We start from the raw sequence: 12,566 nt of genomic DNA on the forward strand, positions 1-12,566 counted from the left end.
CGATGGAGAGGATTCGACACTGCACTATTCAATTTCCGGGCATTTCCGACAGGTTTAGCCTGTTTTCGACAATGCCGAACGGACTTTTTTTAAAGTCGAGTCAGCATTGTCAAAATCGTGCCAAAAACCTGTCTAAAATGCCCTCAAATGCAACAAAACATGTGGATCCGCAGCTAATCTGCTGATCCACGTGTTTTCCTACAAGACGGAATTTTCAACAAGTCTGAAAAACGGCAACTGACTTGAATAGGTCGAATCCAGATTCAACCTAAAAAAGTCGGAAAATGCAGTTTTTCCGACTTGTCGAATCAATTGAATTAGTCAATTAGTGTCAAAATATTTTTTATGGTGCTTAGTGCCAGGCCATCAACCTTATGGGTTTAGTTATACACCTGATAAAATGTACTCTTCCACACTACAGATTATTTATAATCATTATTGTCAGGTTAATTTGCAACTCTGTTTTTTTAAATATGTCATTGCCTTCTCTTTTGTAGTGCTGGAGTTGGCAGAACAGGGGTATTCATTACCCTGAGCATAGTCCTAGAAAGAATGCGGTATGAAGGAGTTGTAGATGTTTTTCAAACGGTAAAGATGCTGCGAACTCAAAGACCAGCAATGGTGCAGACAGAGGTAAGATTTTGAGAAATACAATATAATACAATATTTATATGCTTGTAATCAATGGTTAACAATATTTTGTTGTAGAGAATGATTTATATCAATCTAAACAAGAAATATGGCTAACAAACATATGCTACAATCCAAAACTAAGGCCCTCATTCAGGTTGGACCGCAAAAAATTACAAAGATGATGTGGGCACCTGCGCAGGGCAAAGTAATCCAAATAGAATAGGTGGATTCAATTGGAATGGAATGAGTGGATCTGCTGTTCACGTTAGACAGCGGAACGTGTGTTTATACCTACCAAGGTAGGGCCGTGCCACTGAATCGTGAATGAGAGTCCACTGAATAAGTTTAGGTAGTTATAAGTATAGTAATAAAGGCAGTGATCATAATCTTGTCATGTCCATAATATTCAATAACCATCAATGATGCCTATTATAGAGCCCAGGAGCACAATAAGCATCCAAGAATACAGTAGGTATGTCTCTTCTGCTATAGTTATATGGAAATTTTCAATCTATTCTTAACAGAGTAAGTATCCAAAGCAGCTGGTATCCTATTCATGAAAGCTATAAACTGATTAGAGGGGCTGATTAGCTATGGATAAAAAAAAAAATCCAATTTGTGCTGGAGTCAAATACAGAATGTATATAATGCAAATAATCAAGATCCCATTAAGACCCTAAAGCAATTTATTTCATTAATCACAATGACTCCTGGTAGACAAGCAATTACTCCCATTAATCACAGTGACTCCAGGCAGGCAAGGTGCATAGATTGGTGCATTTATAATTTAGCATTGATTTTGCCTACCATCGATGCATACATATTAACGTAAATCAAACAGCATATACATCCATGTACAGTATTAGAACATTAGGCAGTCATAGGTAGAAAATGGAGGCATATTACCCCTTGGTACCCAAATCCTTGAGTCTGCTGCGGGTGGTCGTGATTCAATGTAGATAGTCTGTTGCGTTGGGTCCCTTTATGGCCCTAGGAAAACACGTTTTGCTTATCCTCCGGGCATGTTCACTTCCTGCTGTGTGGAGTGGCTGTCTTAATGGGGTTAAAATACCAATTGCGTGCGCCGCGTGTAAACTAACTGTATTACACACCTTCTGTCACATACATTTCCCTAACACAGTTTAGAATATACATAACTTTTCCTCTCTTTTTTCTATAAATCATTTTCAGTTAAGTAATGTCATCACTTCACCTAGGAACTATGTTGATTATTAATATCATACGTACAGCCTATTCTCGTATGTCACGTCAATGAATCCTACTAAATAGACACAAGCTTTATGATCACTCTAGACTTACAGCATCTCCTGGGTGTTCCATTGGATTTGTCGCTTGGTGTAGAGCCTGTACGAAATATGACTGCCACATGCATGGCCCATATCAAGTGATATGAATAGGATACCCGCTGCTTTGGATAATTACTAATTTAAGAATAGATTGAAAATTTCCATATAACTATAGCCGAAGGGACATACCTACTGTATTCTTGGATGCTTATTGTGCTCCTGGGCTCTATAATAGGCATCATTGAGGGTGATTGAATATTATGGGGTATATGCAATTGCGGTCGAATTCCCAAAATTGTCGAATTTCGGGTCATTTTCGACCAAAAAAAAAAATCGCCTATGCAATTCAGTGCTTTCCGACCAAAAAACGGACTTTCAAAATTCGACTTTTTGCAAATTCGACTTTTCTGCAATGATACAAGTGCTGCAATTCGACCAAAGCATATTCAATTCAAGTTTGGAAATTCGACAGCAGTGCTTTTAGACAGCAAATTCGTCATTTTCAATCCGCCACACTTTGGAGGGTGAAAACAAATAAAAAAAATTTAAACATGTTTTTTTTTGTGTTTTTTTTTGGGGGAATAGCAGATCTATTTATATTAGAAGGGATTAGGTACTTTTTTTTTTTTTTTTGGAGGCACAAATATTATTTATATATTTTTTTTTATGCTGGAACGGAGAAATCATTAAAAAAAAATGGCGTGGGGTCCCCCCTCCAAAGCATAACCAGCCTCGGGCTCTTCGAGCTGGTCCTGGTTCTAAAAATGCGGGGAAAAAATTGACAGGGGATCCCCCGTATTTTTAAAACCAGCACCGGGCTCTGCGCCTGGTGCTGGTGCCAAAAATATGGGGGACAAAAAGAGTAGGGGTCCCCCGTATTTTTAACACCAGCATCGGGCTCCACTAGCTGGACAGATAATGCCACAGCCGGAGGTCACTTTTATGCCGTGCCCTGCGGCCGTGGCATTAAATATCCAACTAGTCACCCCTGGCCGGGGTACCCTGGGGGAGTGGGGACCCCTTCAATCAAGGGGTCCCCCCCCCCAGCCACCCAAGGGCCAGGGGTGAAGCCCGAGGCTGTCCCCCCCCATCCAATGGGCTGCGGATGGGGGGGCTGATAGCCTTTTGTGATAATAAAAAGATATTGTTTTTTCCAGTAGTACTACAAGTCCCAGCAAGCCTCCCCCGCAAGCTGGTACTTGGAGAACCACAAGTACCAGCATGCGGGAGAAAAACGGGCCCGCTGGTACCTGTAGTACTACTGGGAAAAAAATACCCAAATAAAAACAGGACACACACACCGTCGACAGTAAAACTTTATTTCATACGTCGACACACACATACTTACCTATGTTCACACGCCGACATCGGTCCTCTTCTCCATGTAGAATCCACGGATACCTGAAAAGAAAAGATCAATATACTCACCTCAGCCATGGTCCAGAGATAAATCCACGTACTTGGCAAAAAAACAAACCGAACACCCGCTCCATGCCGGACTGAAAGGGGTCCCATGCTGACACATGGGACACCTTTCCACGAATGAGACCTGTCAGTGACAGCTGTCACAGAAAGGTCTCTAAGCCAATCAGGAAGCGCAACTTCGTTGCGCTCACCTGATTGGCTGTGCGCTGTCTGTACTGTGACAGCACATCGCAAAGCCGCTCCATTACTTTCAATGGTGGGAACTTAGCGGCTAGCGGTAAGGTCACCCGCCGGTCAGCGGCTGACCGGCGGGTGACCCCACCGCTACCCGCAAAGTTCCCACCATTGAAAGTAATGGAGCGGCTTTGCGATGTGCTGTCACAGTACAGACAGCGCACAGCCAATCAAGTGAGCGCCACGGAAGTAGCGCTTCCTGATTGGCTGAAGGGACGTCAGTGACAGGAGTCACGTGATGTCCCGGCATTCGGGAGAAAGGGGTCTGATGTGAAAGCATTGGACCCCTTTCTAGTCCGGTATGGAGCGGGTTTTTGCGTGTTTTTTTTTTTAAACAAGTACGTGGATTTTACTCTCTGGACGTGGATTTATCTCTGGACGCTGGAAGGTGAGTATAATTTTTTCACAGGTACCCTCGGATCGTCGGAGACCGTGGCAGTCGGCGTGTCAACATAGGTAAGTATGTGTGTGTCGGTAGTGTGTAATAAAGTTTTACTATCAAGGTGTGTGTGTCCTGTTTTTATTTGGGTATTTTTTTCCCAGTAGTACTACAGGTACCAGCGGACCCGTTTTTCTCCCGCATGCTGGTACTTGTGGTTCTCCAAGTACCAGCTTGCGGGGGAGGCTTGCTTGGACTTGTAGTACTGCTGGAAAAAACAATATCTTTTTATTATCACAAAAGGCTATCAGCCCCCCCATCCGCAGCCCATTGGATGGGGGGGGACAGCCTCGGGCTTCACCCCTGGCCCTTGGGTGGCTGGGGGGGGGGGACCCCTTGATTGAAGGGGTCCCCACTCCCCCAGGGTACCCCGGCCAGGGGTGACTAGTTGGATATTTAATGCCACGGCCGCAGGGCACGGCATAAAAGTGACCCCCGGCTGTGGCATTATCTGTCCAGCTAGTGGAGCCCGATGCTGGTGTTAAAAATACGGGGGACCCCTACTCTTTTTGTCCCCCGTATTTTTGGCACCAGCACCAGGCGCAGAGCCCGGTGCTGGTTTTAAAAATACGGGGGATCCCTGGCCAATTTTTCCCCTGCATTTTTAGAACCAGGACCAGCTCGATGAGCCCGAGGCTGGTTATGCTTTGGAGGGGGGACCCCACGCCATTTTTTTATCGGGTTTTTCACGTTTTTTTACCGTTTTTTAAAATCGCGGCAAAATCCGCCAAATCGGCTGATTTTCGCCCGCGACTCTGGCGAATCCGTTTTTCATTGAATATGGTGAATTTTGGAAGCCACCTTCCGGGATTCACCTGTCGAATTGAGTCGAATTAAAAAACGGCGAAAATTGCCGCGAATTCGACCGCAATTGCATATACCCCTATGGATGTGAGGAAATGAGGTCTGTGACAATTAATATAGCTATGCCTTATTTCCTGTGTCAAATATGTACTTTTTATACCCACATCCATATACATCTAGTTCCTCTGTTTGTTCTTTCTCCATAATATGTCCATTGCTGTCCACCCAATACTGTGTTTAAATCAACCTTAATATTGTTAATATATGCAATTGTGTTATGTTATCTGATACCCTTTAGATAATGTATTTATGTTAGACCTACAGTAGTTTCATATTGTTTTCATACACCACAGTGGACACTCAAAGGTTGAGTGATATAAGGTACCATTGTCCCTTTTTGTTTACTCCCTATTGTCCAAAAGTGAGCTGACCAGACAGGGTGGCTCTTTGGCTGATGTAATCACCTTGATTAGAATATGTATTGTATTGTATTCCAATGCTGTAAGATCCTAAGACAAAGAGGTCACATACACCCCTGCAATATGAGGCTTCTGGGAGTATAAGTAGAGCTACCCAGGGAGCTGAAGGACAGATTCTTTGACCCTAGGCTAAGAAGTAATGTTCTGCCAGGGATCCGCTGCCGAACCCATTATATTGGATTTATCTGGGACTCTGTGTTGCTGAGAGAGATTCTATGCTCCTCGACTAAGAAGTAATGTTCTGTCAGGAGTTAGTAGTGGGAAGTGTCATGGGGAATTGGATTACAGAAGTGTGCTGAGCTGTTTATAACCCATTCTGTGCAATAAACCACTCTTGGTTTTTCATCTACCACTGTGCCTGAGTTATTTGGAACCCGGTATCTTCTCAATGGACATGACAAGATAGTGATCACTGCCTTTATTACTTATTTCTACCTAAACTTGTTCAGTGGACTCTCATTCACGATTCAGTGGCACGACCCTACCTTGGTAGGTATAAACACACGTTCCCCTGTCTAACGTGAACAGCAGATCCACTCAATCTATTCCAATTGAATCCACCTATTCTATTTGGATTACTTTTCCCTTCCTAAATTCCAATTTATTTTTCTCTCTTCTCCCTCTGAGGGGAAGTATTCTGCCCAAATATCACTCTCATTAGTGAGTCAGATAAACTTACATACTTTCCTGCTTCCACTCCTCACCGCCTATGCCCAATCTCATCTGATCTTAGAAGCAAAACAGTGCTGGCCTGGAATGGGGACCTCCTGGGAATATCAGTTGTAGTAGGATGGCATAATCAGCCCTTTCTGGCACAACACTAACAGCAGGATCACCAATTTCTTTCTTCCTTAATTCTAATTGGCAATCTTGCCCTCCTCTAACTAATGCGACAAAAGATGGCAAATAATGCCTATAACAATTTTCGAGCGATTCGTGCATTCGATATATTGTTTTCCCTGGTACTAATTGATCTATTCAGGTCTCATTAATACAAATCCCAGTCCTGGCCCGCATGATGTGTATGTAGTATTGAACATGTCTACATTTCATTTCCAGAATATACTGTGTGTGTGTATATATGTATATAGGGACCAGAACATGTCTTATTTTAACATGTTTTAACTCTTCACTGTTGGACACAGACTAAAATTTAATGTGAGCAATTAATAAAACTTATGTTTTAGATCTCTAATACCTTACTATTTTCTGTTTAACACTAAGAATGCGCCCACACAAGAGTCTACTTTTTCTCTTTCTTGTTTCAGTTTGTATCTTTGAGTCAGGACGCACCACCAAGCGGACATATTCAGGGCACAGTCTCCCAATACACTGTCCAAATTTGGTTTTCATTATATCTAGTACATAAAATACTAAGGCTGGTGCAGAATCACAAACCCCTACTCGTTAGTGAAACTACATGTCCCAGCATGCTCTACCACAGTTTTAGCATTCCCTAATATTAAAAATATTGCTGGTTCTTGTAGTTATTAACTAATAAATTGACCAATTGAATAACCAATATGAGTAACTGACTGACCACTTGACAAAGTACTACTGTATTAAGCAAGATTACTTAATTGGTAATATGCAACTGATTCAGAGGTGGACACTCTAGCACAGCCGCTTTGTCTTTGTACGCCGTACCTGTGCAAAATTATGGTAAAGCGGCAGGAGGCATCTTAAGTAAAAATAAGTCCACTGCCAGCTTCTCTGATCCACTACTTTGTCCGAGTATGCAGCTTTGGGTCAACTGAGTGACCATCGGACATCTGAGTAACTCTGATTACTCAGGATGTCTGCCTAAATCACACTGCCGAGGCCAGTGGAGCTGTGTCCAAGCCACTGGCTTCGGCATGCTCAGAAAATGAAGCCAGTGTGCCTCTCTTTTTCTGGAATGCTTCCTGTCACCACCCTCAAAAGTCAGCAGCATGTCAATCATGTTTGGAGAACTATGAGCGATATCACATCCCCATATCTGCACATGGGCAGATCAAAAAACACAAATCCATACTAATCAAATAGCGTCAACCTCTGGTTCAGCCCCTATATTAGGGACTGACCAACTTCATAGTTACTATTAAGATGACTGACAGCAATTTAAACTTCCCACAGCTGCTGTTCTCAGAGGCCTTCTGCTTCCCTGCACCCTCCCCCAGTGTTTACCGTGCTGCCAATAACTGCTGATTGGTCGAATGGCAGGACCTCCCACCCAGCAGCTGCAGAAAATAGTATGTACCTGGTGGCTGTGCCGCTGGGAATATAAAAGTTGTGATGGTCATGAAGTTCCCGATGGTGCCAATCTGAACTATATATTTCTTTTACAAATATAAAAAAAAAATATATATATATTTTTTGTTATAAACTCATTCTGGATGTTTAATTACATGTTCTTCACCTAATTCACCCATTAACAAAATAAAAATTTCTGAGCGTTTTTTTTTCTTCTTTTTTTAGAAAAAATGTCAGTTAAATGGTTAAAAAAATATTATTTTTCCTCAGAAATTCCCCTCTTTGTTTACATTTTTCTCTTTAGTGTTCCCCTTTCTCATATGTTACCTTTGTTACGTGATGGTGGTTATACAATGGGTTCCAAAACTACGGGTTTGGCGTGGTTTTGGTGAGCATTATAACAGACTGGTGATTTCAATTTATCTGTAAACTTGGCAAAATCACACCAGTTCCATAATCTCAGAACCTATAACATAACCTCCATTTCTCTCTTCTGCTCTATCCTGTTTCCAGTGTGTTCCTTTCATGTTTCTCGCTTTCCTTCTTCACATGTGCATCTCTCCACTAGTCAAATGGTCTTTATAGGGAGCACTGTTCTCACACTCACCACAGTAACTGTACCTCCAGCTTCATCTGTCAATGGCTTCAACTGCTGCACTGTTATATGGCAGGTAGAAGGTCAGCGAGTCTCAGTGCGTGACTCTTTGGATCCCTCCTTATTCGCATATACTTACTCATGCCAGAGGCGTCACCAGGTGTGGTGACACCCGGTGCGCACCCCTGATGTACTGCCGCGATCGCGGCAAAAAGGGGCGTGGCCTTTACAGCTAGGGGCGTGGCTTAGCGGGGATACTGGTATCGTCACTCTGGGGGCGTGCACAGCATCTCCGGAGATGCTGGGCTTCCCCCAGAGACGGTCTCAGTGTGCTGTCGGCTCCTCTGCTATGACAGGAGCCGGGTGCTGTAGCGGAATTTCACACTGCAGCACCTGGCTCCTGTCACTACGGAGGAGCTGACATTCGGTGTCACCCCCTCCAGGTGTCACACCCGGGTGCGGGCCGCACCCCCCGCACCCGCCTTGTGACGCCACTGACTCATGCCAAGCACAAGCTATTACTTTACAGTTTTACCCTTAATCAGACCAAAAATTATTATTGGGATTTTGTTGAGTTATATAATAAATAAAAGCACTAGTCTTTTTTATAGCTATTCTATAGAAGTAAGGAAATAAATGAACATTGTATTTTATATATTTTCTTTTCTTCATTTATATTTAATCACACTTTATAATATTTATTTATTACCAGTTATTTATATAGCGCATTCATATTCCACAGCGCTTTTACAGAGATCATATATTTTATCATCCTTATGATGGTTGCAAGACACTATGGAGTGTATTCTATAGATGCCGGTATTTCCGACAGTGGGAAATACAGGCACTTTTCGACAGGAATAGGTCAAATTTGCATTCGACCTATTCAATGAAGGTGCCATTTTTCTGACTGTCCGTCGGAGAGGATACGACATTCATTGAGTACATTAGTAGATCGCTAAAGCCGGGAATACACTATACCAGAGGTTCTCAGACGCGGCCCCCAAGGCACCACAGTGGCCAAGATTTTAAGTTTATCCATGCTTGGCCACAGCACCTCAGTTAATTTGATTTAACTATCTGTGCTGAGTCATGGATATACCTAAAACCTGGATCATTGGGGTGCCTTGAGGATCGTGTTTGAAAACCTTTGCATTATACAGTTATCTGGCAGATCATCTGCCAGATCTGATCTGGGTGGAATGAAAATCTGGTAACGGATGACGGTCGACCATTTGTTCCTAAACACTGGAAAATAGGCAAAAACTGTTGTTCATACAAATTGGTTAAATCATGGACTATTTTCTTTCATCCATAACCAGATTTTCAATCCAACCAGCCACATCTGGCAGATGATCTGCCAGACAACTGTATGGTGTATGCCCACCTTAAGTGCTCCATAATAAGAGGTATTTAAGGGACAGGCTTGGTTTACAGCAGGCCTGGCCAACCTGTGGCTCTCCAGCTGTTATGAAACTATAAGTCCCAGCATGCCCTGCCACAGCTTTGCTATTAGGGAATGCTAAACCTGTGGCAGGGCATGCTGGGATATGTAGTTTCACAACAACTGGAGAGCCGCAGGTTGGCCAGGCCTGGTTTACACTTCCCTAGCAAGAATTAATATTTTGTGTAATACTGTCCACACATTGAACAAATATTTCCTTTGTGAACATGACTATCGTATCTATTAATAGTTTATTTTGCAATACTGCTGTTTCGTTTTGCTGTGCTATTGGAATTTTGTCCAAGATTGACAGCCAGATATTATTATTATTATTATTATTATATTATCAGAAAATTGGGTATCTGTAACATTGGGAATACATCCATTCTCACCCCAACTCTCCATGTATGTAGTTAGGTGGGACATCGACGTATGGAGCAAGTGGGTTAAAAGTAAATTTATTATTAAAATTGGGTGTACAATTTAGGGAGCAATTCCTATCTCCTCACATATTCAGCAATCCACTCTACAACTACATTCACACGTACACATTATAGTAAACATCATGTATATAATATATTGCATTACGCTATTGCACACGTCTCCTACATCGCTGTTTACATTTTGTGTTCTATTATCACCTATTCTCTATCGAATCACATACTGGCTGGTTAGCAAGGCCTCCTCTTTGGTTGATAAATAGTATTTTAATGAGACATTCATTGTGTTTATGTTAAAGGGCTATTAAACATCAATGAAAAATATTTACAAACATTTTTCCCCTTCTTTCACTTTTAGGATGAATATCAATTTTGTTACCAGGCTAGTTTGGAGTATCTGGGCAGCTTTGATCACTATGCAACATAAGAAGCCATCATAAGTGGACATGGTCGACCACTGACAGTCTCTGCTGACCCTCTTAAAAAGCCTGAAATCATAAAATGAAACTCAGACTCTGGCACCAGGGGTGGGAGGTTTATTACATTTTACAGAAGACACATTCAGAACTCTGGTGTTGAGAGAATTTTTGAGACTTGGGTGACTTCTATTTCCAAATGCTTTTGGTGATACCTCAAGCACTGTTCTAGAATTGACATGGATTTCGTATCAAAAGTGGTCCCAACTTGCAGAACAAAGTATGTTCTTTTATAAAAGGATAATGGAAACTAATGTTGCATTCTTGAGGTTCATGATATTTTCACCCTTTTAAAGTAGAACTGTTCAGACAGAATAACTGCAGTGTTTGTGAACTGGCAAAATGTAGAGTTATTTTTGCTTGTATATTAATCTAACAAGAAGTCCTTCTAAAACGCTGCATCAAGAAAAGGGAAATTAAGCAGGCCATTGGTGCGAACAATGGCTTGGATTAATTGTAACTCACCTCCTGAGCCACCATTACCTGCCTCTGACTTGCAACATTTATTTTAAATTGTGGTTATGTACAAACATATTACGAACAGCTTTCACATATCCTTATTTTAAATCCTACAGGAGTCTTCAACCTCTTCTGTATTATAATTATCTTGTCTTTCTGAGAAGACTTCTCATGTTACAAAAAAATAGTTAATTTCTCTAAGAAAAGTTCCAAGGTCATGACTGTAAATCTGAGAGGACATAGAGTAGGAATCTGCTGCAAAATAACCTTCAGCAGTTTGCTGACTGTGGCCAATTTTGTGTTGTTTTATGTCCATGCAGTGTGCCCAAAATCCAAAGTGCAGCTTGTATAATACTTCAGAGTGTATGGCAGTAGCTTGCTTTTAAGTATTGTATCTGTATCCATTTAAGTGACATTAAATTTAGACCCCTTTTTATATTGTATTTCCTTTTTTGTAAACAAACTTATGTCAATGAAATGAAGAGATGTATGCTACAGTTCATATTCTGTTCAAAGACTGTCTATTTTTTCACTGTAGAGATGTTGATGGCAACTACATATACAGTCCAGCTGCTATTCATCACACTACTTTTCTACTCTTAAAAAGTAAATCAATCAGTTAATCAGACTGTTCATATTTAAATTCGAGATAATTTAGCACATTACTTAGGCTATGGAACTTGGGCTTCTGATAAATGTACCAAAAATATTTATTTACTATGAAAAAAAATTAAAAAGTAACTGGTTTCACAAGCCCTTTGAATCTATTGTCTGTGCACTTCATCGTTCATGAAGTTTAAAGTTCATTTGCGGCTGATTAGTACTATTCAGAGTCCTTCTTTTAGGAGAGAATAGTTGTAGGTGGTGTGAAACAATTATATTGCATTCAGCAATATCTGTAGAGAAACCCTGAATTATTTGACAGTGGTGGCCATTTGAGATTGGATTGATTGTCCAACATGAAAAAAAATAATTTTTAAAACACCGTTTATTACAAATATTAAAAGGAATGTGTGTAATGTAGAAATGTTCTTGTTTTGTAAGTTTTCACTGTTTGAGAACAAATTTACAATTCCTGTTACCATAATATAAGAAAACAGTTCTGTAATGAAAGCAAAGCCAATGTAAATTGAAAAAGGGCACTATGGCAATATTGCTAATATTTTCAAAAACAAAGGAAAGACCAAGACATTTGTTGGCAAGTCAGTGGTCACTAAATTCTGTTTTACAAAACCTCTTCTAAAAAAATATGTATCATTCCTCTATTCATCTTAATTGTAAAGCGCAAATGTCAATTCTTTATAACTGTACTTGGAACAGCAATGAAATGTGATTTACTCACCATAATGTATGTAGAAATATCAACTTTGTATTAAAGAAAAATGAAACAACAAAACTGACTAAATTCTCTTGGAAGAATATGGGATAAAAAATGTCATACTCTGCAGAAGATTTAAATGATGTAAATTGACAGTATCCATTGAATTCATATTGCATAAATACAAATACATTAAATAAAAAGTGTCTGCATTTACTGCATCCATACAGAAATGTACATGTTACATAGAAATCTGTACTTTATTAAGTAGCATTGCTATG

At 40.8% G+C, this 12,566-nt stretch overlaps 1 protein-coding gene across 15 annotated transcripts in view; it reads left to right on the top strand.

The window, feature by feature from the left end:
* PTPRS (protein tyrosine phosphatase receptor type S) overlaps positions 1 to 12,363 on the top strand; it is a 752,553-nt gene extending 740,190 nt beyond the window's left edge. For all 15 annotated transcript variants that reach the window (XM_063914875.1, XM_063914874.1, XM_063914881.1 and 12 more), the window contains 2 exons: positions 498 to 633; positions 10,391 to 12,363. In XM_063914875.1, the coding sequence (XP_063770945.1) occupies positions 498 to 633; positions 10,391 to 10,459 (205 nt within the window). In that variant the 3' untranslated portion in view covers positions 10,460 to 12,363. The remainder of the gene's footprint in view (positions 1 to 497; positions 634 to 10,390) is intronic.
* Positions 12,364 to 12,566: the final 203 nt, after the last annotated feature.

The sequence above is a fragment of the Pseudophryne corroboree genome, chromosome 1, assembly GCF_028390025.1.
Source record: "Pseudophryne corroboree isolate aPseCor3 chromosome 1, aPseCor3.hap2, whole genome shotgun sequence".
NCBI lineage: Eukaryota > Metazoa > Chordata > Amphibia > Anura > Myobatrachidae > Pseudophryne > Pseudophryne corroboree.